We start from the raw sequence: 26,099 nt of genomic DNA on the forward strand, positions 1-26,099 counted from the left end.
GCGCAGGCGCCGCCGGCCCGGGCAGGGCCCGCCCCTTCCGCTTCCCCCGGGCCCGGAGCCGCCGCCGGAGCCATGATCGGGGACCTGCTGCTCTGCGGGTACCGGGAACCGGGAGCGGCTCGGCCGGGTTAGCCCGGCCCGGCTGTGCCTGACCCCTTCTCCCCTCCCCATCCCCCGTTCGCGACCCCCTTACCCCGCTCCATCCCCGTCCTCCCTCCCCGAATCGCTGCCCTGGCCTTACTCCGCTGCCGCGTCTCACTTTTCTCGTCCTTTCGCCTTCTCCCCTTCCCTGTCCTCCTGCCCCTTTCCCCGACCTCTTTCACCGTCCCGGACCTTTCTCCCCCTCTCCATCCCTGTTCCCCGTCCCCGGCCTTTTTCCCCGTCCTCACTCCCCTTCCCTCTCCCTCTTTTCCCGTGCTCGGTTCCTTCTTCCCTCCCTCCTTTCCTCGTCCCCCTTCCACCGTCCCCGACCCCCCTTTCTCCGTCCTCATTCCCCTTCCCCGACCCTCTTTTTCTGTTCCTCGATCCCCTTCCCCGTCCTCACACCCCTCTCCGTCCCTCACTCCATTCCCGACCCCCTTCCCCTCTCCATCCCCGATTTCCATCCCCGATTTCCATCCCCGATTTCCATCCCGGTCTCTCCCGCAGGACGCTGCTGGTGAACGCCGGGGCCGTGCTCAACTTCAGGCTGTGAGCGAACGGGGAGGGCGGGCCGGGGGGAACGGGGAGGGATTTTTGGGGGGTTCCCCTGCCTGACACGGCCCTTCTGCCCCGCAGGAGGAGGAGGGACACGGAGGGATTCGGAGAGGAGCCCAGGGAACCCACCACCGGTAACGGAGGGGAGCGGGAGCCGGGCACAGCCCTGCCCTGGGACACGCACGGGAACGGCCTTTTCTGGAGGAAATCCTTGGCCAAACCGCAGCTTTTCCACCGCTTTTTGTTGTCTGTGAATTGTTGTGGGACTGGGATAACTGGCTTATTAACTTGTAAGCTGAAATGTTTTGAATGTCTTAATTGTCACGCTGAAATGAGAAGAAACACAAAAAGCACGTTTCTTTCAGCAGTTTTGGCTGTAGATACCTGTGCTATAGAGGTAAAGCTGTGCTCACTCCCCGATTGCCATTTCGACGTGGATACACCTGTGTTGCTCCCTTGTAGTTCTGCTTGCTGGTTAAAAATCCCAGGAAGACTTTGAACTACAACTGGCCTTCCTTTTTTTTGCAGTGTGACCCCTTTTTATAATTTTTTGGTCATTTTGCCATGTATCCTTACAGAGCTGCACTGAACAGAGCATCCATCCTTCACCTACAACCTCAAACTTCAGTCTGAACTTCTTGTTATGGTGTTCTTTATGTGTTTATTTTTTCCTCTCAGAGTTGCTTGTGATTTTCAGGCAGCACTGGAAATGTGACTTGTCAAGTGTGTTTTTCATATGTAAAAGCTTCTCCTGTTGATTTCTAGGTGACAATATCAGAGAGTTCTTGCTGAGTCTCAGGTATTTTCGAATCTTCATTGCCTTGTGGAATATCTTCATGATGTTCTGCATGATTGTGTGAGTAACCCTGTGTAGCATCTTCTCATTTGGTTATAGAAAGTCATATATTCACACTGTTCTTGTATATATCTCTCTTTTCACATCTGCCTCTCCCACTCAATTTTTCCATACTTCTTTTTCACTTCACTTCTTTATTTCAATTTTCAAATATGTGTTGATCTCATGGGTTTTTTTGCTAATGTGGGTACCTGTAGTGCATGAAAACCACCTGTGCCAGCACCTGAGTCATTCAGCCTCAGGCAGAATGTTGCTTGTTGGGGGTTGCTCAAATCAGACATCACCTGGCTTTAAATTTGGGGATGTTTTTCATTTCGGGGTGGGTTGGAAACCCACCAAGTTAATCAGATTAAATCAGCCTTGATTTGTGTGTCTGTTTCTCATCTATTTTTTTTTTCCTGTTGCATCCCCCAGGTTATTTGGATCTTGAAAACCACCCACGGACATGTTGGAAGAGACTTTTGGCTGGGAACAAACTTTTCTAGAAGTAAAAGATTCTAATGCTCTCCAGCTGCAGCCCCGGGCCTGTGGGGAGCTGGGACACGCTTGTCCCCTCCAGGTTCCCTCTCTGCCGGGGCTGGGAGCCACGACCTTCACACAAATTATCTCAGCTTCACTGAAAGAGAATTTCAACTTTGTTTTCTAAGCTCAGAGTGTGGGGAGCAGGGGAGAACTGGAGCCAGTTTTAAACCTCTGCCCTGCCAGTCCCAGCTGGGGCTGTGCCAGCTCGTGTTACCCCTGTCCAAGCCACACTTCTTAGGTCTCAGTTTTGTGTAAAAGTTGAGCAGAGTGTTCTTGGAACTTCTCACTATTCCATTAGTTTTGTTGGAGGTGTAGAAAAGAAATATTCAAGGAAAAGAAAAAAAATGCCATTCCCACCTTCTCCCTGTTTTTCCAGAAAAAAAAAAAAAAAGCTTTATAAATTAATATTTCAGAGAATTTTTTTTCTAAGAAATATGTAAGAGATTTTGAATGGGGAAAAATGGCAAAAATAATTCTCTAAGATAATGTTAAGAGATAATTTTGGAATAATCTTGGATTTGGTTGAATAAAGTTGTTCTATTTAAGGGTAAAATATTTGATGCTGTGTTCATTCCATTATGGGAGAAATTGATTCTGCATTGGTGTATTTTGGGGAATTGTAGCTGGTCCTGTAATCTGTCTGGAGTCTTGTGTTATTTATATTAAGTTGGCCTCTCTGACCAACAGCTTTCCCCCCAGAATCACCAAGGTAATTTAAGAGAGGGGAGTGCTGAGTATTTTTTAAATCAAACTATAAACGTAGGGCTGTGGGGCTTCCACAGCTTGAGTTTCTTTAGCTATTGAGGAAAAAGAGACCTGATATAAATGATTCCCTGGCACAGGTTTTAGGGAAAATTTTGAATTTTATCTGGTAGTGAGATACAAGTGTTGGGCACCTGCAGTGTTTACTTGAGTCACCCTCTTGGTTGAACTGAGTTTTCACATTAATGAAACTTGACAGGGAAAGGTCATTTGAGGGAGAATGCCTGGCTGTAATGAACCCAGAAAAATGTACAGACAGTCTCCTTCAAATGTGGTTTGAGCCATCCAGAAACATGTACAACCTTTGGTTAAATTTAAACATATTCCTTCTGTGTAATTTCGGTATATTTCACACCCTTCTCTGATTCTTCAGAATGAGGAGAAAAAAAAAGTGTGCTGTCAAATGAAATACGGGGATTGACCCAATATAATTCATGGAAAACGTTTAGTGCCTAATCTTCATTAAATCAAGTGTGAAGGGAAGGGTGGATGGGGCATCACTGTGTATGTGTGATCTGCTGGACACCCTGGGCTCAGCCCTGAGCTTTGAGCTTGGGAAGGTTTTATTCTTCCTGGGAGAAATGTGAGCACTGTGCAGAGCTGAGAGCTTTATGATCACAGGGAACAGAGAAGAGAGCTCCACTGCTAAAGGAATAAACAATTTTATCACCTTGCACACACCGTGTGGCTCTAGAGCGTGCTGTTCCCCACGAGACTCCAGTTGTGCAAAAGTTGTGTTTCAACTTCGAAGCAGCTGCTTTAAAATAACGAAATCAGAAGTCAATTTTGAGCTGCTCTTAAATGCTGTGAGGAGTTTTAAGCGCCGCGCTGATGCTTCGCTGAGGGGGCCAAACACCCCTCACACGTACACGGGCCGAGTGCTGCCCGAAGGGGGTTTATTCCCGTTATTTTTTTTCCATTATTTATTTCTCTCCGTAGGGTGCTCGGTTCCTCCGAGGGGCCGGGCGGGCATCCGGGGGGCGTTTAGAGTGGCCACCCGGCTCTCGCTGCCGCCTCTCACCGGTATCGCCCCGCTCCCTGTGCCCCGTGCCCCGCTCCTCCCCTCACGGCTACTCCCCGCAGCGCCCTCTCCTCCAGCTTCTTCCTGCTGCCCCCATATCCCCCCGCATCGCCCCTGTCCCCCCTGAGCGATCCCCGTGTCCCCCTCAGTGGCTCCTGTGTCCCCCTGTCCCCGCGTCCCCCACTTCCCCCTCACGGCGCCCCAGCCCCGCCCCGCTCCCCCACGGCGCACGCGCGTTCCCGCCGCTGCCCGCCCTCCTCGGCGCAGGCGCGGTGCGCGCCCCCGGCGGTGCGGGCGGGCGGTGCGGGCGGGGGCCGGGGCGCGGCGCGCGCACGTCACGGCGTCGGGCGCGTCCCAGGGAGCCGCGCGCGGCGCCGGCCCTGCCCCCAGCGAGCCCCGCGTTCGGCCCGAGCGGAGCGGAGCGCTGGGCTCGCCCGCTCCCCCCGGCCCCCCGCGCCGCCCCCGCCCCGCGGGGAGCGAACATGCTCCTCCGGCTCCCCGAGGCCGCCGCCGCCGGCGAGTGAGGAGCCGCCGCCGCCGCCGCCCCGGCCCGGCCCGGCCCCGCCGCCCGCCCGCCCCGGCCGCAGCCGCAGCCGCCCCGCTTCGCCCAGGCAATGACAGCGGCTCCGGCCCCGTCCCCGCAGCAGATCAGGGACCGGCTGCTGCAGGCCATCGACCCGCAGAGCAACGTGAGTACGGGCCCCGCGGGCCCCCGCCGCTCCGGGCCGACCCCCGCCCGGCGCTCCCGCCGCGACGCCTTTATCCCCCCCCCCGGGGCCTCCGGGGCTCCCGCCGGGGCCGTCCCCGGTGCACCGGAGCCTCCGCCGCGGGCGGTAGCGCGGAGATCCCGGCGCGCCGCCCGCCCGGGGTCCCGCAGCCGGCGGCGCCTCCCGCCCGCGCCCCCCGGCCGGGAGCCCGGGGCCGCCCCGCTGGGGGCTCCCGGGGCCGTTCCCCGCCCGCCCGGGGCCGCGGCCGCCCCCGCCCCGCCGCCGCTCGGCGCCCCGGGCCCGGCCGGTGCTGCCCGGCCATGCGGCGGGCGGCCCGGCCGCCTCCCCACGCCAGGCCGCGGCTCGGGCGCGGCCTGCAGGGGGCTCTGGGCCGGCCCCGCCGCCGCTCGCCGGGACCTTCCGGGGCGCCCACCTGTTCCTCGGGCCCGGCGGCCGCTCCGGCCGCGGCCGGGGGGACCCCGCGCTGCGGGGACGCCGGGAGGGCTCCGGAGGTGGCTGCGGGGCTCTGGAGCCGCTCCAGCACCGAGCAGCCTCGGTCTTCGCTTTTATCCCTTCCTGCAGCGCCGTAATGAGCTTATCTGCTCCTTCTGGGATGTGGTGTAAGCACAGAAGTCAGCGTGTATTTTACCTGTAAGTGGCCTTAAGTGGCGGTTATCCAAAGGATCATTTGCTCCTTTTAAGGGTTTTTTGGCTCATCCGAGCAGTTCTCCGCTTAGGTGTTTATTACTGTGAGAGGACTGCAGGGCCCTCAATCTGTCCGATTTTTGAGTTTTAGATCAACAGCCACCACCGCAGGATGCCAAGGTGGGTCTATCTTGGCCATCTGCAGTTTCTGGGGGAAGCCTCTGGTGCATCAGGCTGAATGTGTACGTGTTATTCCAGGGGCTGGGGCGTGTGAAATGTGTTTTGGTTCTATTAAAGTCATACCTGCTCCTGTCTGAACAAGTGCCTTTTTGTGATAGATCTGTATCGAAGTCCTAAAGTAGCTAATAAAGTTTTTGTCATTTGGAACCCCTCCCAGAGCAGCCTGTGTGAGACATGGGGGCTGAAGAAAAATCACCCTGACCTTGTAGGTCCTGTAGAACCCCCTGGGCTGGGCATCTGTGGGGAGCTGCAGTGTTACACATTGGAGTAACAGTAACAAATCGTCGTGGTAATTGTGGACTGTTAAATGTCAGCGTTGTCTGAGTTTGCAGTGCTTTAACGTGGATCTTGCTGAAATGTCAGATAGTTCACTTCATGAATCCTATTTGCTCTGAGCTCTCTCTCTTTCTGTGGCTGCAGATTTTTCACTCTACGTGAGACTGAGTGCCAACCTACTTTAATAAAATTCTAGCAGATCTGTGGTGTCTTTTGACTTCAGACCTGTCAGCTGCAGTGGTTACCCTAATTCTGGTGTTACTTTCTCAGACACTGTGGCTGTGCAGAGCTAAGCAGCCAGGAAGTGAATTTTGTGATGGGTTCTTTTCCCTTTCTCCACTCCTGTTGTGAGAGGACTCAAAATAACCAGGCAGCTCCCTGCAAAGGGAGGCCAGAGCTCCCAGCAGGTCAGTAGCCCCTTAAGTTTAGGAGTGATGTATGTTAAATTATAATTCTACATACTTGATACTTATCCAGGGCAATAATTGGTGGCAGAAAAATCAGCCCATTGTTCTGAAGTGCCTGTAGGCAGGGTCTGTGCTCCAGTTTAACCTTTTCTTGAAGGAGAGCAGAGGTGGTGTGGCTGAGGTTCATTGTGCAGGCTGAGAGCTCAGACTCTTGGCTCCAGAGCACATGGAATACGTGGTGTTGTTGATTGTTCATTACCTGGCACGTCACTGGCACAGAGGGAAGCAAAAGTTACATTTTGAACACGCTCAAAAAGCAGATTCTGAGTTTAATCACACTTGGGCACCAGTGTGAAAGTACAAGGAGCTGCTCTGCTGTTTTCCTGCTGGGAGAGTCAGTGCAGCCATGAGCTGCTGTGCCTGCAGGGACTCATGGAAAGCTCCAGTCACTTTCTGCTGGCTCTTAGAATCTTCTCTTGACAGAATTACTTGTGTTCAAACCTACAGCATTCATTGTTGTCACTGACTTCCTCATTTACCAAGAAAGTCAAGCTCTGAGGCCTAGATTTAACTCAAGCTTTTCAGTGTAGTTAGTGTGTGTGTCTGAGAGGGTGAAAGTTGCACCAATAGTGTCAAGTGAGCAAAACCAGTCCAGTTCCACGGGGCTGAGGAGGGAGGAGATGGTTGGCTCTTCATGGTGCTTTTCTGTAGGGTCTGTAAATTTAAGCTTCACTTAAATTCCCTAACACATCCCCTAACTCGAGCTGCCACTGTGGATATTCATTCCTGAGTGGTTAGTTTGATCTTGGTCGACTCACAGGTCATGCCTTAAATGAAAAAAAATAGGACGTAAGTTTCTCTACCTCTGTTGGGTTGAACTGGTCAAAATAATCATTTCCCCAAGCTTGCAGAACCTGCTGGCCTCAGGAAATCATCTCCTGTGCTGATTGTTCATCTCCAGCTGCTCCATAAAGCCCTGCTGACTCGGGAGCAATATTGAATTTACACATGTTTAGCACTTGAACCTCCTCTAGTAATTGCTGCAGAATATATTTATAACTTAGTTTCCCACACTTAGAGGTTACCCGTGTAAATTCTGAACTATTTCAAAGGAGACCTATAAGAAATAAGCTATTTTTAAAAGAACTTACATCATCCTAGAAGCCACCCGGGATGTCTGGTTATTGTGTCTTCATTTATTCAGCCTTTTCTCCTCGAGGAAACATATGGGCAAACCACTTCTGCTCCATGACCTAAGCACTGAGTACCAGCATCACTTTCCTTCCAAGACTTCTGTGAGAACATAGCAGGAGGTGGAGGAGTTCTGTTCTGTGAGGTCTGACTGGGGAGATGTTCCTTGGTTCTGGTGGGAACAAGGCTTTTGCCATCAGACTCCGTGTGCTGAGAAGTCACCCCTTCCACCCAGCAGAATACCTTTGCCTTGGTAACTCGTGCTCTGTGCTCCTGGGGGAGTTTATTCCCTGATGTCAGGAGTAATGAGAAATGTTGGTTTTTGGTCTGTGGACAAGCCTGTCCTTTCCAACCAGCTGCCAGAATTGTGCTTGCAATTAAATGGTTCCTCATGCTGAATATGTAGCAATCTGTTCCTGTTTTTAAATATTAGATAATAACTTCATTATTTGCCGTTAGAACCCCTCTGTGACACAAACCCAGCTTTGGTTTGAGTAACAGCCTGTATTGTGTGCTCCCTGTGAGCTTGGGCTTGGCTCTAACTCAGCCTGTGCTTCACACAGTGTCTCAGCTGGACTTGCTGCACAGACCTTCAGGAGTGGTCCACGATCTGAATTATTAATAATTAATTGGCCTGTGTGTTGGGATATGCTGGGTGCTGCATTGCCATGGGCAGATCTCCCAGCTGGCACAACTTAAAGATGCTTCTGTGGCTGTTTTGTCTGTTGGTTGTTTTACCGAGGTGCTGGAGACAAAACCCTCCTCACCAGTGGTAAAGGTGCTTTCCAGTAGTGTCTTCAAAAAGTGCAGGACACTGCTGTAATAATATAAATATAGAAAGCAAGGGAAGCTGGTGGTTCACTTCCTGAGGGTCTCAGTGATTTCTTTGGACGCAGGAAGTGTTACGTGTGGGCGAAAGTAGACTAGGAATGGCTCTTGCTTGAGCTTTATCCTTTTCTGTGAGCCCTAATGAGCTTAGCAGTTTTGAGGGAGGTGCAGAGAACCTGTTGTACCTCTTGCCCTCTTGGTCCCTTTCCTCACTTGCAGCTCATCTTGTTCTGAGCAGCCTCACATTTTGTGTGTGAAGGCAGCAGGGTGTTCCAGGTGTGTGACAAAATACAGGGGGTTGGGGAGCATTTCCTAATGTGCAAGGTCTAAAGTGTTGTTGTCATGTCAGTCTCGAGCTCCAGATAAAGATTTGGGCCTGATGTAGAGAGTCCCATTGCATTATGGTTCTTTATAATAACTTTAAATGAGGCCTGTGTTTCTTAGTGCTCTTTATTACAAACACTTGGATTCACTTGAATTCACCGTGTCAGGGTGATAGTACAGTTGGTTTTTTGGCCTTGCTTTGAAGTTTGCTTGTCCAGTTCTTTCCAAAAAAGCTTATTTGACTTGGTGGCAGTGCAGGCTGTCACTTCTTGAGAGGGGTTGGGAGGCTGGAGGTTTAAAAACTTTTAATTTGTACAGTGCCCCTTGCAACAGTGAGACCGTTCTGAACTTTGAGGATGCTAAGACAAAATCTGAGTGAACAGAAATATAAGAGAGTTTGAATTGAGGGGTCAAAGGAAGGGGAATGCTGAACTGCTTTTCAATTGCTAATTCCTTGAAACTCTCCAGGTTGCAGTGATGATGGCAGTAGTCATTTGCTCTGAAGCTCTAATTTGAGTGTTTGTTTCGGCAGCAGTGACAATTTAAATAACACCCACTGCTTATTCCTGCTACACACACCCATTTTATGTGTGCAGGATCATGTGGTGAACTGAACCGAGGAATTGATCAGGATTTAAAGAAAAAAGGCAATATATGGATCTTTTCCCAGGTAGTTTGTGATGTAGCTCAATTATTTGATAAAACTTCTGGTGCATCACAAATAGTTCTGGCAGCAGAACTGGGTCTTAACATATTTAAATGAGTGTGGAAGCAGAAAAGAACAGCTTCCTGTGAGGATGGGCAGGTCCTGGCACAGGGTGCCCAGAGCAGCTGTGGCTGCCCCTGGATCCCTGGAAGTGTCCCAGGTCAGATTGGACAGGGCTTGAGGCAACCTGGGACAGTGGAAGGTGTCCTTGCCCATGGCAGGGGAGTGGAATGGGATGGGCTTTAAAGTCCCTTCCAACCCAGCCCAGTCTGTGATTCCATGAGGAGTGGAATGTTGCTGCTTCCTGGGTGCATCCCTGCTGCCCTGGGACCTGGCAGGAAGGAGGTGTTGTCACCTGGGGAAGTCAACCACGCCTGTCTGGGTTTTTTGAGGTGACAGCGGCTGCCTTACGGTCCAGTTTCACTCTCAGAGCCTTTTTTGTTACTGTCACTTGTGTGTGGTTCACAGATGTCTGAAATGATCCTGTGTTTGCGGGCATGCAGCAATACAGGGGCTCTGCATGTGTCCTGAATAACTGCTGGGAAATATCTTCACAGCCAGCCAGGAGGATGCTCCTGAGCTGTAACTCATGAGTGAGCTCTGCAACTCAAGAGTAAACCACCACCTTCCACTGTGGGCTGTGTGGACAGTGCTCCGAATGATCAAAAATGGGATTGATTTGGCTTCAACCCCTGTGCTTACACCAGCCAGTGGAGCTGGGAGAGCTGCTGGGATCCCCATCATGTCCCCACCTCCAGCTGTTCTTGTTCCCTCCCTTGTGCTGACCCAACCAAGGAACTCACCTGGTCACACCCTACCTGAACAGGGACTCCTCAGGGACCCCTTTCCATGCCCCAGCTCCTCCTGGGCTCGGAGAGGTGGCAGTTCTGGCACAGAGTTGGGAATTGTGTGGCAAGGAGAGGTGACAATGTGATGGTGGCAGCTCAGGCTATCCTAGAGCAGCTTGAGCCCCCTCACATTGTCAGTTGGGTCATTGCAGGGGATCATTAAAGAGCTTTTTAAATCCAGATGATAAAACTTTGCAACAAGCATCTGTCTGCACGTGCTGTACGTGGGCCCTTGGTGGGAAATGAGCACTCTGAACACTCAGAGGCTGCAGGGAAATAACTCATTAACACATTTTTATTGGTCCAGCTGTGGAACAGCTCCTCAGTAAAAGAACCAACTTTTTGTAGGTAATATAAATATGGGGAATAACCTCTGGCAGTCACCACGAGGCACAGCTTGGAACAGACAGCTGGTGTGCAGGGTGAGGGTCCTTCCAGGAGAGATGTGCTGGAGCAAACTTCCCAGGCAGCAGAGGACCTGTGGCTGGTGGTTCCTGAGTTGCTCCAACTGAGGTAGTTCTGGATCCTGTGTGAAGCCATTTGAGTGCACCTTGGCACACCTTGAAGCCAAGAGAGCAGGGAGCTGAGCAGGTCATCCTGGCAGGGCTGGAGCTGGGATGGGCATGGGATCCAGCTGGATCAGCTCCTGCTGCCAAGGCTCTGCAGCCTGACACCAGCTGGGGCAAGAGGGAAAACACTCCAAAGCTCCCACGTGGAGAGGGACCCAACCTGTGCCTTAGGAAACAGGAAGACTTAGGCTGGGTTTCAGAACTCTGGGTCTGGGCTGGGAATTCCAATTTGTCTTTTTTGGGGGGGGTTAGACTGGTAAGCTGAGGGTGAGCCCAGTTTAGGGGGGTGAGATGTGCGTGGTCGCCTCTCTTTGGGGTTTTGCTGTGGCCCCATGACACAACAGCACTGTCATTCTGGCACCTTTGGCTCCTGATCAAAGCAGCTCCACTGCAGCTGAAGCTTTTTCTCCCTGTGAGATCCTTTCCCAGTTTTTTCAAGAAGCTGCAGAAGGTGACAATTAGTGTTGCTTTTTTTTTCAGGAACCACAAAAGTTTCAGGAGAGTGGAAGGAGGAATCAATTCTGCCTGCTGCAGAAGTTTCATGTTAGTTAAGAAGCACTGCTTTTAAGGCATAATAACTCAAATACATTAGTCCTGGAGTTAAAATTAATGTCAGTGTAGGTTTTTTACATAAAAACATGTCTGTTTTGGCTGATAACATTTTGCTGCTATCTCTTCTCAGCAGTTATGTGCTTGGTGATAACTCCAAATATCCTTCCTTCAGTGTGTATAATGTGGCCCCACTTTTACACTTGGTCTTTAAAGAAATAATTTAAGGTAAAGGTAAGTAAGTACCTCACACTCAGTCTAATGTAAATGTAGGTTTGTTTATTCAGCATTCTAACAGCTAAATTACTCTTTCTGTGGGTAATTCATGCTTTTGGTGTTTGGAATAATATTTAAGTGCCAGCAAATTGCTTTAATTTGAGGTGCAATCTGCTAAAACTCGGCGGCGAATTGGTGTTTTCAGGGGCACGGCTTTCACAGGGCAGCAGTGCATGCCTGAGTGTGATTGTTAATATCAAAGTGTACAATTTTCAGCATGTCCAAACAGTCAGTGGTAGCAATTTCTGCTGAGGAGTCACTGGAAGTAAAACATAATTAGTTCTGTTTTAGTGAACAGAGTGGTTTCTAACCCGGCAGCTGGGGAGGAGGGATCCTGCAACCAAGGGATTCAGGGACACGCTCAGCTGGGCGTGTTTTCAAACTTAGTGCTGTGGAGACGACTGCAGAGGTGGAAGTCTTGTCTCAGAGTGACAGCCAGCGCTTCTGTGGAGCTGCTTTCTCACATAGTTTCCATGCAGGATCAGCTTGCAGAGTATCACAGTTATAGTACAGGTCTGCAGGGTTTGATTTTTTTTTTTTTTTTTTTTTTTTTTTAAGGAGTGTAGAGCTGTGGAAGGTAGGGGAACACGGTGTTTTCTCAGGGTGGTGATGCACAGTCATAAATTGTCTTTGGTGAACAAACTTCCAGCACATCTGTGAATGTCTGTAACTCAAGCCATCACCTTCTGAGTAGGTCAGTACATAACACTCCTTGTGCTCTGTGAATTAACTGCAGCAGAAAAGGACAGGGAATGTCTGTATAGAACTTGTCATCCTGAAAATTCCAGGAAAAAATATTTCAGTATCATATTTTATCCTTGGCGAAACCACAGTTGATTTTTGAATAGAATTGGGCACAGTGAGGTGGAGGAGAAGATGCAAGAGGTGATGTTTTAGATTTCTTTGTGAAGGTGGGTACCTGGAGCTCAGGAGCCTGGCTGCACCCTGGAAAACTCAGTGTCCATTGTCTTGTGGGGAAGCGTTTGTCTGTCAAAATAGGAGCTTTTAACTTTGTATTCTCTTTTCTGGACTTTTCAAGACAGGCTGTCAAGGGGCTTAAGCCTCACTGGGGCTTTCTGAACTGGAAATGGAGAAGTTTTTGCCTCTAGGTTATAAATAACCAGGCCAGGTTGGAGCTTCATGAATGTTCTGTCCCATCCCTGGAAGTGTTCAAGGCCAGGTTGGACCAGCCTGGGATCGTGGAAGATGTTCCTGCCCATGGCAGGGGTGTGGAATGAGGTGGGGTTTAAGGTCCTTTCCAACTCAAACCAGTCTGGGATTCCACAATTCCGTGTTCTGTGTTTAAATATTAAAAAAATGCAGATGAGTGCTGGGTTCCTTGGTCCTGCCGTGACCACACTGGCTCTGGAGTGGAGCTGCATTTACACACCCTGAGCTGAGAAGGCTCCATGCTCCCCTTCCTCCAGGGAAGACTTTTTTCCCCAGCCAAAGGTAGAGAAGGCATTTTGTTTCCGAGGAGCTGCTAAGGATTGTGCCATGGGCTGGAATGGCCAAACATTCTCCAGGGATTACTGGGGGGCTTTGCTTTCCTGACAGGTGACATTGTCCTGAGGTGACACAGCCTTCAGAGAATAGAGGTATTTGGAAATGGGTGACAGGCAGCAGTGTTTAATCTACAATTTGGAGAGCAGTAATTCTAGGAGATGCATAAATTGATTTCAATTTTTTTTTTCCATATCCATAAAACTTGTTTATAGTATGTTCTGACAAGAATTCACTATTGGTAACAGTTGTTGAAAGGATACAGTGACTTCTTCACAAACTTTCCCAGTTTGTAACACTATTTTTCTCAGGTTTTGTGAGCAAACACACCATGCCTCGACTCTGATGAGCTGTCACATGAACATCTCGCACTTTAGTGTGATGAATTAATACATTCCACAAAGAATTCAACATTCTATTCACCTCAGCCTCCTCTGTCATTTAAAGAATCAGCTGAGAAACTTCCCTAGAAATTAGAGAAAAGTTGGCTTGATGCATTTAAAGGACACTGGTATGGTGATAAATGGTTTTACTTTAAAAAAAGTGCAAATTCTGTATCGTGGGGACATTAGTAGGGCCTGTCTGAATTGCACTCAGATATAAACTGCTCTGTGTTAACAGCTGTAGGTAGATACTTTAAGGGATGGGTAAAATAATATTTAAGGACTTCACAAAGCTCTGGAACCCTTCTCATCAATCCTTAAATGCCCATTGCATGATTTTAAATGCTCAGCAGTTCTCTGGAGTGGATGAAGGTGGAGCAGGTGGTCACAGAATGGTTCTGTCCAAGCAATGCCTTTAGGGCTCCTGTGGTACCTCATCATGCTCTTACCTTAACCCAGGAGGGTTCCAACAGTGAGCTCAGGTGAGTTCCTTAAGCAGAAAGCACCAAGATCAATCAGAAGAGACACATTTTAAGGCTGGATTTTCTATATATTCTGTATTATTCTGCCTGAATAATCATCCAACTGCTTTTCTGTCTTGTTGAAGTAGGACCAGTTGTCCCCGTGACTTTGCTTGCACAGCAACCTCATTTTACGGCTCTCTAAATTTTGAAGCAGTAATTTTGGACTTCAGTTCATGGCTTATAATAAATAGGAACTTCCAAGATTTATCTGAAGTTTCTGTACAGGGGGAAGAGGAGGACAAATGATTATCCAGTAGACAAGGAAACTGTATCCTAGTTGGATGTGCTTAGCACCAGTGCAGGGATTGAGGGGTGGTGAGTGTGAGGAGGCTGAAATGGTGACAGGGAGCAACTGCAGAGCCTGAATAGGGAGAGAAGCTTTGAGCATTTCTGTTGGGAATTTTGGGATCACATGGAGCACTGTGCTGGGGCAGTGAGGTTGGAAGTGTTGAATTTTTAGGTTCTTTACAAAACAAGCTGTTTCCTGGAGTTATCTGTATGGATTATTTTGAGAAGACAATTCTGAATTGCTGCTCTGAGTCTAGTTTGGAGTAGATGGAAATGGGAGTTTTGATGTGTTTGTGCTCCTTTCTGGTTCAGTGTCTGTTCCCCAGGTGCAGAGCATGGCTGGAGGGGACTTCATGTCCCTTCAAACAGCTCACTCTGGACTTGTCTAATCTGTTCTTAAACCTCCACAATGGCTCTGGAGACTATGGAGAGATTAGAGTGCACTGGTAGCTCACTTGTTATTTCTAAATGCAATCAGTATTTGTCTTGTTGCAAATTAGGCCAGTGAGCATGAAAACAGTTGATTAACATTTTCTTTATTGTGACTAATAACGCATAGGAAGGCTTATTTCAAGCTTCATGTGTCTCTCTATTTTTTCAGCACAGTGTGAAATGAAAACTTCAACTTTATGTTATTAACTATATTTTCAAAACTTTTTATCGCTGCTGTCCTCTGACCTCCTCTTCACATATGTTTTTCTTGTGCTGTTGTGCTTTGAGATGAAGGTGTAATTCCAGCTGAATTGGATTCCTCTGCCATTCCTTACAGTTTGAGATTGAGTGGGAAACAACACTAAATGATCTTACTTGCAGTGTGCTGTGGGAGATGCCACTGAGAGTGGCAGTGGCTGCCTGGCTTTGTGCTCCCTGGTTCTTGCCCTGCTCCTTCAGCAGGAATTTTCACCAAGTAAATAGTAGTTCATGTAGCCTCTTTGGCTGCTGGGCTCTTTAAAAAAATCAGACTAATGAATTTTTGTTTGTCCAGCTTCACAGTCTGGTGGGGTGGGTTTGTTGTGGGGTGTGGAAAAAGAAGTTGGGGCGGTCATATTGCAGTGAATCTTCTCTGTACGTCTGCAGCTCAGGGTTGGCACTATAGGCAGGATACTTATGGTGTTATAGAAAATGTTTAGTAACTGTTGAAGTTGACAGACAGGTATTTCTCTGTGTAGTAACAAAAATGTCTTCCAGTTATTGGCTAATAAACGTGAATGGAGAAAAGTGTTTCACTGTTGCTGTTTTCTGTTTGCCTTTAAGACTTGTTCCTGAAGGGCAGGGAACTGGGGGTGTGTCTTGTCTTCATAGTCTGTGCTTTGCTGCCTCTTGTACCATCCTCCTCCAGTGGATGCTCCTTTTGTTGGGTGGTTTCCCCTGCCTTGGCCCAGCCTGGAATCTGTTCCTGCTGTGCCAGGGATCTCGGGTGCCTCCCTGGGAAAGGGCCACGCAGAGAAGAGCTGCAGCGTTCAGGGCACTCCCAGCTGCCGTGGATTTGTGTCTGGAGGCCCTTTGTGAGTGCCAGGGCAAACTGTGCTTTGTGCTGGCAAGCTCCTCTCATTCTCTTGGCTGCTGTGGTGTCTGCCCAGCTCAGGGCTGTGCGTGGGCACTGCCAGGAGGGAGCAGGGAAATATTTCAGGTCCGGTGGTTTCTTCGCACTGCAGAGTTTTATTGGAATCTGACCTTACTCTGGTTTGATGATCCTGGATTTGTGAAGTATATACAGGAAGGTATCTGGATGATGTTACTTTGCCATTAAATAAAGCCTAAGTACAAATAAAATATATACAGATTGGTTTGACTCTTTAAAGTAGACCTGGGAGTTTTAAGTCCAAAGGTGTGGGTAATGCTTCCTGTGCCTGGTCACTCTTTGGACTGTTCTTGGTACTCAAGGAGTATTTCTTCTGCCCCTTCTTTTGCACCACAGATTTCTGATCAGGTTTTCAAAGCATGGTCTCCGTATGAATTTCTCTGTCATAGAAGATTCTCCCAGTGAATGGCTTTCAAATCAGTGATTGCTTCATGTTTAAGATCTGTTTCACTAAATACTATTAGAAAACTGACCTCCACCTTAAAGATCATCTTTTGTGTACTGGTTAATTTGCTTGGGCAAACTGACTTTCAGACGTTTTCAATAATGGGAGCAAAGTAGTGCATGGTCATCTTTTTGGTATGTTGTGTCTGTGAATAGTATCTCGTGTTCCCTATCTTTAGACAACATCATGTCACATTGGGGCTGGGGGGAACTGTTAATAGATCAGCTGCCAGGGAACTGAACTAAATACCAGCAGGTTGTAACCTGAATTCTAACTTGGTGTGTTTGGTCTGTACCTTTGAACAAATGACATTATGATTTTCTGTTGCTGGTGTGTATTGTCAGTGTCTGGTGTCTGGTAGTTCCTACACAAAGTGCTAAATAAACTCTGCACCGCTGTATTTCTGTTGTCACATTTAAATAAAGCCTCCTGTGAATAGCAGCTTTTCTCTCCTCACTTCTTATTCCATATTTTAGATTATTGTGCAGTGAAGTAGCTTTTGTACAAAAGCTACATTGGGGTGAGATGTGACACTGAGGGGACACTGGTCTGGGGCAGGAGCTGGTGTTGGGCTGCAGGTGACACTGAGAGCTCCAAGAGAAGGAACACCAGCAATGCCATCACCCCTGGAGCCAGCTCTGCACCTCAGGGAATCAGCTCTGCCTCCCTGGCCTCTCCAGCACCAGCAATATTGACCTTGAACCTGGGATTTTCTTGAACATTTTCTTGCGCTCCCTCAGGAGATACACAGCCCTGGAATAGGGAGAAGACAAAAAAATGTACAAATGCTCCTGGGAACTTCTGTCTGGACCCTGCTGCTGGTATTGACTGCCACCAGAAACCTCCAGCTTGGCAATCCACACCTGGATTTGTGTTTGTAGGAAGAAAAAAGACCTGTTCAGTCTCCCACAGTGTCTCCACTTCTCTGCTTGCTTCTGTCAAACTGCTTCGGTGCTACAGGTGGGACAGTGTTACAGAAGTACTTTCTCTGAAACCATCGAAATTTTGAGTATTTATGAAACGATCAAAATTTTGGGTATTTATGGATATCCTGATGAAGCGGTTAAGTATGATGGCAAATACATTCTCTCCAAAACAGTGTGTTGTGATGCATGTTTGCTCTGTTCACCATGCCCACGGTGGAGTCAGGCTGTGATTGTTGTAAGCTGTGATTTCAGGAGGATGATGATGTTGCAGTTTGGTTTTAGAGGATTTTCAGTGATGGGAGACTCCAGGCCAAGTTTAAATATCCTTTAGAAACTTGTGAAGGCACTAATGTGACCCAGAAGGATGATGTTGCTGTATTAAATGATGCCTTCTATAACTATTACCTGAACTTTGTGGTTGAAAAGAGCCTTTCTACCAGAAATCTGCATGGGCAGTTTCACTGCAAGGTTTTTGGAATTGTGCATGGAGTTTTTCACAGAAAATTACACAGAAAATGCTGCTCCTTCTCCTATTCCAGTTAACTCAGATCTGGTTTGTTGTCTATCATGGTCTAGTCAGGTATGCAAAGATCTTTAGAGACATCCCTGTGAAATGTTAAAAAGAAAATTGTTGCTTTATCTGGGTGTCTGCAATAGAAAGTTTCTGTAACATTTGTTTTTCAGGCTGCAGTGAGGGAGTGCAGGTTGTGCTGTGTGTCCAGGCAGTCCCCAGGAGGACAGGAAGGTGTTTGTTCTGGGGGTGCTCATGTTGTGTTTGGGGTCTGGGCTGATATGTAACCAAAGGAACAGAATCCAAGCATCCCATGGAGTGTGCTGGTCCCACAGAAAGCACATCCCAGCACCTGGGAATGGCAGTAGAGCTTGTAAGGATGCTGAGCTTGATGCTGCTTTCAGATTTGGTGGGAAGGCAATGGTGGAAGTGGAGGTGGGAGGGAACAGCTGTACCTCAACCTTCCCCAAAACCCCTTTAAACTGCTGTGTAACACCCTGAAATTAGTCACTGACTTGGCCCTGGTTTATAAATGCTGAAATAAGATTAAGATGGCAGTTAAGAAAAGAAAATTAAGCTTCTTGATCTTTTCCTGAGAGTTCAGAGACCCCTGCTTTTGTCTGAGGCTGGAGTGAAAACATTCAGTGCTTTACTTGGAAAAGATCTCAGCAATAGTAAGCTCCAGAGTATGGCTGAATGGCTGGATGACTTAAGGAGCCTTGCATGGAATAAATAAGATTTGTTTTGTGTGGCTGTCATTAGGGTTAGCTGGAAAGGATTATCGTGGATGACTCAAAGCAGATGTTCTGCAGCAAACTTTTGAGTGAATTAGTCGGTGTGCCAGTCCTCTCAACAGGGGAGCAGCAAGGGAGAATTTGGAACATTCTATCAATTACTTATTGATTATTTTGAGCTGTTTGCTGCAAGCTCCTCAGTGAGGGTCCTGGAAGGTTTTTTTGGGGGTACTAAGGTTACAGTGTGAGCAGACAAAGGCACATAGAATCTAAAATGGAAATTCCTGAGACACTGACCTGGGCAGTTACAGCCCTGCCCAGTGTCCAAAGGGAGCAGGGCTGTGAATTCCCTGTCCTGCTCTGCTCCTGGCACTTCACCTGTCTGTTCTGTTCTCAGTAAGCTGCTTCAGGAGCCCTTTGTGTTAATAAATTATCATTTCTGGTGGTGTCCTGGCAGGTTCTGTAACATTAGTATCACGCTGGTTATGTGACAATGTATGAATTTTATTGTAACAGTTGGTTTAAGGTGAGGATAACTGGTGTGCAGATGGGTGTGCTGCTGTTATCCCTGTGGGTGTCTTCTCATGGAATGGGTGATACTCGAGGTGTTTTGGGAGGTCCTCTTGTTTCCATCACTGTGTTTAACTACACCACAGGAAATTTCATAGTCTGTGTTATTTTAAAATAGGCAAATATGATTTTTACTATAATCTTCTCTTTATGGCACTCTAGATGAAACATTCTGAGAAAACTAGACAAGGGGAAGAGGGGAGAAGTTGTTGAACGTGCCTGAACACTTTATGTATTTATTTTCAAAGAATCAAGCTTCACTACAGGTCAAAAAAAAAAAAAAAAAAAAAAAAAGGAAAATGAGAGGAGCTGCTGGCAGTTGTCTGGAGTGTGAGATGTTCGTGCTCCGCTCAGCAGTTGCTCTGTGACAGCACGTTCTCAATTGGTTACAAATGTGTGAGGAATCCAAAATGGGTGGTTTGTGTTCCAGCAGGAGCTGAGGGTGCAAGGCCACTTTCACTGGCCTTAATTGGCACCACGTGTCCCCAGAGCAGGGAGGGAAGTCACAGCCCGTCAGTCCTGCCGGAGACCTGGGAGGTGCTTCAGCATTTGGGGCATCCACTGCTGTGTGTTTGGGGGTATTGAACAAATACACAAAGCTGTGACTGGAAATTCCCTGCCCAGTTTCACCTTTCTGCAGGTGTGTGTGCACATGAATGTATCACTTTCCCCACTTTGACCTTCTGATAGGCCAGTGGACCTTTTTTTTTTTTGCCATCAGTTCTTCATTTAGATAATGAATATTTGGGGATTACCAGTAACTGCAAAAATAATTGTACTAGTTAATGGTGTGTGCAACAGAGCATTTTTCACCCTGGTAATTCATAGTCTAAAATATGTGTTAGGAAGGAGAGTATCGTGTTTTGCAAGTTTAAAAATATGAGTCTGGAAACTCCCAGAATTGAGCTTTAACTATTCTAAGGGCTCTGGGCCTTAAAACTAAAAAAACCCAACCCTGGTGTTGTTTAAAACCAACACCAGTTTTGTTTAAACTGTGGTGCTAAACTGTCCTTCCTGGGCACTGAGGACAGGGCAAGGGTCAAAACATGGAAGAAAGTCAGTGAAGTGAAATAATAAGAACTAAAATATGTCAGAATGGGTGCTCTTGCTGCTCTAAAGGTTAAGCAGAGTTTTACCAGGCCTGACCTCAGAGTAGGGCTTTAAATACCTGCAGAGTAAAGAAAGAACCAGGAGAAATTAATTCATCTTTGGCCTGGACTTGGTTTTACACCTTATAGGAGTTAGAATCATTCAAAGCCTGCATGGACTTTAAACACAAGTTTGATAAAAGTGAATCAAAAAATCAAGACAAGTGTTTTATCACTGACAGTGTTACCCAGGTATCTCCAGCACTAAACAGTCCTGCAGGGATGGACAAAACATGGTCTGAACCCAAGGTTTTCTGAAGGGAAGAGACTTCAGCTCCTGGTGCTCCTGTGGTATCTTAGTGGAGGGGTAGAACTGACTTGGAGAAGCCAATTCTTACAGGAATTAGTGTTTTTAAGATGAGACATCATGCAGGGAAGTGTATGGCTGGGATGGCAGAGCTGCCTGGTGATGATGATGATGCTCCTGATGAGGTTTCAGGATGATGTGAGATCCCTGCAGAGGTTCTTGCTGAGAGATTTTTCTCACATGCACTTCACATCCAGTTGAGTCATAAATGCAATTAAGCAATAAATGAGACTGTGATTCAAGTTTTCCTTTGCTTATCTTTTAAATCTATCTCCAAAGATGAATTAGAAATTCCAGGTTTCAGCACTCTTAACATCAGGTAATGGAAACAGAGATCTCTGTGTGGGATCATAAACTCATTTGGGTTGGAAAAGCTCTCCAAGATTAATGAGTCCAACCCAGCACTGCCATATTTAGCACTAAACCAAGCCCCTAAAACGTGTAGTGTGGGGTTTCTCATGGAACCCATTAAAATCCCACATGTGCTGAGGATGTGCAGGATGTCCAGCTGTGCTGGGGGTGCAGTGCAGCCACCCAGAGAACCTGATCCTCACGTTTTAAGTGGATGGGCATTTGTGCAGTTCCTCCTCCTCAAGTACAGCCCCAGCGAGGGGTGGTGGAGTGGCTGGAGGAGCTGATGGTCTGGGGACACCTGCTGGGCACAGCCCCAGCCCGAGGAGGGACCTGCAGGCTGAGACTCCTGTGTGCAGTGCAGGAAGTGATACTGGGAATGAAACTGCAGAGCAGTGACCTGGGTGAATCTGCAGTGGGCCTGGAGGATTAAACTCCACATTTCTGATTGCTGCTCCTGCTCCACTTGGCTCTTGTTTCCCGTTAGGCTGTGCACAATTAACTGATGCTTTGCAGAGGGGTCTCAGAACTTTGTTACTCAGTCACAGCGGTTTTATTGCCACTGTTTCCTTGGGTTTTACATAAGAGTGTGTTTGGTACAGCTCCTGCAATTTCCAACTAGGTCAGTAAAAATGTCCTTGTCCCTATTCCTTGAACAATCAGCTCCCTAAAGCCAGACAGTCTGATAGCAGTTTGTGATTAATGTTTCCAGCAATTATAAAGTGGAAGATCTTAAATTACATTTGTTAACTAAGACCAGTACATGAAACATGAAGTGACTTTGTCTTCCTTGTTGCAGATCCATAACATGGTGGCAGTGCTGGAAGTGATCTCCAGCCTGGAGAAATATCCCATTACCAAAGAGGCACTTGAGGTATGTCACCCTCTGAACATGGTTTTTTATGTGTATACAAGGACTTTTTCCTGCCTTTCCAGTTTCCATCGGAGCTTTTCTGGAAACAATAGATGGATTGCAAAGGATTCACAATTAAGATATTATTTTGTCCCTCTCGTCCTGTTTCCGACATCTCGCAGAACACAGGATCCTTTCTGGGCCCAGATCAGTATTCTGGGCAGCACAGTTCCTGTTTGTGCAGGGCACTACATTAATCATCACTCCCCACTGATGAATTCTGTTGCACTCAGCAATATCACCCTGCAGTTCTGGTCACCTTTGTAGACGTTTGGTGACCAAGCTCCTAAAATCTGAAATAGGAATAGAGTTGCTCTGGGTCTGTAAAATCAATCTTAAATTCAGTTAAGCAGGTTTCAAGGCCTGATATTTGTGGTGAGGTGAGGTGTAAGGAGAGCTGAACTCTCACTGGTCACTTGTAGAAACAGTCCAAAGAAGTTTTGTGGATGAATTACATATTTCTTTTTCACTCTTTGTATTGAAATTAGCAGTGTTCTTGCTTTTAACTGTTGCTTAATTACAACTCCACCTATATTTCAACATATCTATCACAACTGGTTGCATATTTCTCTCCCAGTCTAGTCTGTGTTCTCCTTTGAAGTACTTTCCTTAAGAAATCTGACTTGTGGAACAGTTCTTTGTTTTCAAATGTGCTTTGGGAACAATCAAACACTTCCTTCCGCTCATGAAACCACCTTGGGACACCCTGGGAATGTTGTTTAAATGACTTTTTCATACGTTTCCACGAGGCTGGGGAGTGAAGGGAGAGGAGAGAGGTGGAGGAAAAAGGTAGGACACAACTCACACCTGGTAGTCAGGTTTGTCAAATGGAGATTTTTATTGTTAACGACTTACTGCAACAGGCAAAGATCCTGGAATTCTTTTCTCTTGGCTCTCTCTGCAGATCTTTTACTTCCCTTGTGATAAACACACACCTTTGGGTGCTGCATTTCCCCTCGAGTCTGAACCTGCACCCTTATTCTTGTGGTCCTTTCTCATTAAAGAATTCCTTTCTGATGTTTTTACCAGGGAATAAAGACAGCATAACTTGAAACCTACAGTCAGTTTCATGTTGTGTGGCAGAGCACTGGACTAATCCTTTCCAAAAAGATTAATTCAACACTTTAAATCTTTAGTGTTTTAACCAGGTGTTTCTCAGGGGTGAGCATTACAAAGCAGGAACATTCCTTGAGGATTTTGCTTGGAATGACACGTGTTTGTAAAACACCTTGTCTGTCTTTGTAGGAAACCAGACTCGGGAGGCTCATCAATGAGGTGAGGAAGAAGACATCCAATGAGGAACTTGCCAAACGTGCCAAGAAATTGTTGCGGAATTGGCAGAAGTTGATAGAACCCGTGACCCAGAACGAGCCAGTGCCAAGGGGGCTCCCCAACCCGCCGGGGTCAGCGAATGGAGGTGCTCACAACTGCAAACCAGACTCACAACTTCCTGCCGTGCCCGGCGCCAAGCCCATCAGCGAACTGAAAAGCAGGAATGATATCCAGAAACTCAATTCTCCAAAAACAGAGAAACTGGGAAATAGGAAAAGGAAAGGTGAGCACAGGGATGGGCATCAGGGCCCTCCTCCCCCAAAGGTCTCCAAAGCTAGTCATGAAGTATTACAAAACTCTTCACCCCCTCCAACCAATGGCATTGGAGGTAGTCCTGAAAATTTTCCTAGTCCTGTAGACATAAACCTACATGCAGGGCCCGAAAGCAGCAGGACAGATCTCAGTGAAAATGATAAACACAATAAGATCCCAGTAAATGCTGTAAAACCTCACACCAGTTCTCCAGGACTTGTAAAACCTTCAAGCACTTCCTCGTTACTAAAGACTGCAGTGCTTCAGCAGCATGATAAATCAGAAGAAGCCACGGGCCCCCACCAGCCCAAGAGCCCACGCTGCTCCTCCTTTAGCCCTAGGAACGTTAGGCATGATACTTTTGCTCGGCAGCACACCACGTACTCACCAAAGGATTCGATGCCCAGTCCATCTCAGAGGTCTCAGCTGGCAGACGCTGCACAGGTGCCATCGCCGCCGCCCTCCCTGATGCAACCATCCACACCTCCCATGCCAGCCAAGAGACTGGAGTTCCCTCCTCAGGCGGCCCCCGAGGCGGTGCAGCACTGGCAGGAGCAGCAGGGAGCCCCCGAGGGCCAGCACAGGCACACAGCAGGGACACTTCAGCAGCACACGGCTCCCGGCTGCAAAGCCCACCCCGGGGAATCACACACGGGCTTCCCACAGGACACCTCCAGAATGGACAGTGACGATGCTGCTTCAGGGTCTGATAGCAAAAAGAAGAAAAGGTACCGACCCAGAGACTATACAGTCAACTTGGATGGGCACGTGACAGAAGGGGGTGTGAAACCTGTGAGGTTAAAAGAGAGAAAACTCACTTTTGATCCCATGACAGGACAGATAAAACCTTTAACACCGAAAGATCCTTTGCAGGTAGAAATCCCTGCACTTACTGAACAGCACAGGACAGAAACGGAAAAGCAGGAGCAAAAACCCAACCTGCAAAGCCCCTTTGAACAAACGAACTGGAAAGAGTTGTCCAGAAATGAAATCATTCAGTCATATTTAAACAGACAGAGTAGCTTGCTGTCTTCATCAGGAGTACAGACTCCAGGAGCTCACTACTTCATGTCTGAGTATTTAAAGCAGGAGGAAAGCACTAGAAAAGAGGCTAGAAAGACTCACGTTCTAGCTCCCAACAGCAAACCTACAGACTTGCCTGGGGTCACCAGAGAGGTCACGGGCGATGACCTCGACAGAATACGTGACCACAACTGGCCGGGCGTGAACGGTTGTTATGACACACAGGGTAACTGGTATGATTGGACACAGTGCATATCCTTAGATCCACACGGGGATGATGGGAGATTGAACATCCTGCCTTACGTCTGCCTAGACTGAGAGCAGTTCTGCTAACCACGCTTTTTACACCTGCAGTTAGCAGAACTGGCAGACACGATGCCACTTCCAGCTGGAGAGAGCCTCCTGTCCTGGACAAACAGGCCCCACGAGCAGAGGGGGGGAGGGAGCTGGGCCTTTCCAGCTCGTTCCTTTAAATTCTCCTTTTGTGAAATGCTGCTACCAGTTTACTAACAATTGCAAAGGAAGGCATACGAAGGTTGATCAGTTGAGTTCAAAACTCTATAGCGAGCCAGCTATAAAAAGTGTTAGTCCCCAAGAAGTGAAGAGGATTTCCAGCACTTTCTGAATGCCGGAATCTTATTACAGGCAGGTACAGAGAAAAAAAAAATTGTGGAAGTTACCTTAACAAAATATGCATCTATTTATTTGACTTGATTTGGGTTTTTATTTGGCAGTGAGGTATTCGAGAGACAACGTGCAAAAACTGTAGTTTTATTTCTATCACATCTCTGAACATGATTGCGTTATTTAAGAGTCATGTGGTACGGAGATTGGGTTTTAAACAGCAGGTGTTGCACTGCAGGCTGGGCCACCAGCTTCAGCTCAACATTCCATAGGCATCCACATATTTTAGTCTGGTTTCAGTTTAAATCCAGTCTCTGAGAAATGCTGCAAAAACTAGATGTTTAACGATATTTTTTGATCCCACCACCACCAGCCAAATATTTTTCCTCCTTTTCCCTTCCTGCAAACTTATAGGTAAAAAACAAAAAGACAAAAAAAACAAAAAGACAAAAAGAAAAAAAAAACACAAAAAAGAAAAATCACCTTTTCTAGAATCTAAATGTTATGAGGGTGCTACAAGTTTGTAACTGTACTGTGAGAGGGAAAAAGGAAGCCTGTTTGTATGCTGGAAATATACTTGTTACCATTCCTTTAGATATTGTTTGCCTTATGGATATCCATCATAAACGCAATTTGCAAAAACAAAGAGCCTTAGTGAATGTACAGTAACTAGACTTCTGTGTTCCTGGGATGCAGAAGGGAGCAACTTTGCTATTTGGTCCTTTAAGTGGACACGTTGTGATATAAATGTGGAAATAAAAAAAATTTGCACAAACCAGTTTGTGAATTATTTATATACACTCCACTCGTTTTTCCCCCCACCCCAAGTTTGCTCAGTTCAGCCCAGCTAAGGGAGCCCTGGCACTGGGAGCCCTCGGAGCAGGGAGGTGGAGCCGCATCCCTCGGACACTGCCGGTAGGGATAACAGGATTGTCTTCCAAGAACCTTGGTGTGCTCTTCAGTCACACAGGGTGGAATCTGTTTTTAACTCTGGAGACTGAGAACCCAACTGCTGATAATGTACCTCAAAGTCTAAAGAGATCAGACTTCATCTTTTCTGTCTCAGTAACTTTGTAATGTTTTATTCCTAATTGTTACAGTGCTTTCTGAAGCAGCCTGGGGTTTAGAAAGCAAAAAAAGGATTTCTATTAACTGTAATTGCTTTAATATTTGGGACTATGTTGTTTGATGCAGTCCCCAGTGTTGGGCTTCTGTTCAGGGGGTCAGGGGAGGGGACACTATACCAAAAATATTCCTGGG

General features: G+C 47.5%; 2 protein-coding genes across 6 annotated transcripts; both read left to right on the forward strand.

Moving 5' to 3' along the window:
• Positions 1-16: 16 nt before the first annotated feature.
• On the forward strand, positions 17-2,484 carry SMIM7 (small integral membrane protein 7; the record flags this gene model as incomplete). 2 transcript variants are annotated; one of them, XM_083879940.1, is made up of 5 exons in its annotated part: positions 17-98; positions 649-690; positions 778-830; positions 1,462-1,552; positions 1,967-2,484. In XM_083879940.1, exons 1-5 carry the CDS (start codon positions 73-75, stop codon positions 1,980-1,982), a joined length of 228 nt encoding a protein of 75 aa, XP_083736066.1. In that variant the 5' UTR covers positions 17-72. The 2 variants fall into 2 exon arrangements, with proteins under 2 accessions (XP_083736066.1, XP_083736067.1); XM_083879941.1 differs by lacking the exon at positions 1,967-2,484 and having other exon boundaries at positions 1,462-1,556.
• A 1,963-nt stretch (positions 2,485-4,447) lies between these two features.
• On the forward strand, positions 4,448-25,614 carry MED26 (mediator complex subunit 26). Of its 4 annotated transcripts, none has more exons than XM_083880040.1 (3): positions 4,448-4,546; positions 21,495-21,569; positions 22,854-25,614. In XM_083880040.1, exons 1-3 carry the CDS (start codon positions 4,472-4,474, stop codon positions 24,531-24,533), a joined length of 1,830 nt encoding a protein of 609 aa, XP_083736166.1. In that variant the 5' UTR covers positions 4,448-4,471; the 3' UTR covers positions 24,534-25,614. The 4 variants fall into 4 exon arrangements, with proteins under 4 accessions (XP_083736166.1, XP_083736167.1, XP_083736168.1 ...); XM_083880041.1 differs by lacking the exon at positions 4,448-4,546 and adding an exon at positions 5,047-5,215; XM_083880042.1 differs by lacking the exon at positions 4,448-4,546 and adding an exon at positions 11,363-11,381.
• Positions 25,615-26,099: the final 485 nt, after the last annotated feature.

The sequence above is a fragment of the Zosterops lateralis genome (genome assembly GCF_965231275.1).
Source record: "Zosterops lateralis genome assembly, chromosome: 29".
Lineage (NCBI taxonomy): Eukaryota > Metazoa > Chordata > Aves > Passeriformes > Zosteropidae > Zosterops > Zosterops lateralis.

Coding starts and splice junctions, on each gene's coding strand:
- MED26 (XM_083880040.1), top strand. CDS start 4,472: ATGACAGCGGCTCCGGCCCCGTCCCCGCAGCAGATCAGGGACCGGCTG. Junction 4,547..21,494: donor CCATCGACCCGCAGAGCAAC/GTGAGTACGGGC, acceptor TCCTTGTTGCAG/ATCCATAACATGGTGGCAGT. Junction 21,570..22,853: donor TTACCAAAGAGGCACTTGAG/GTATGTCACCCT, acceptor CTGTCTTTGTAG/GAAACCAGACTCGGGAGGCT.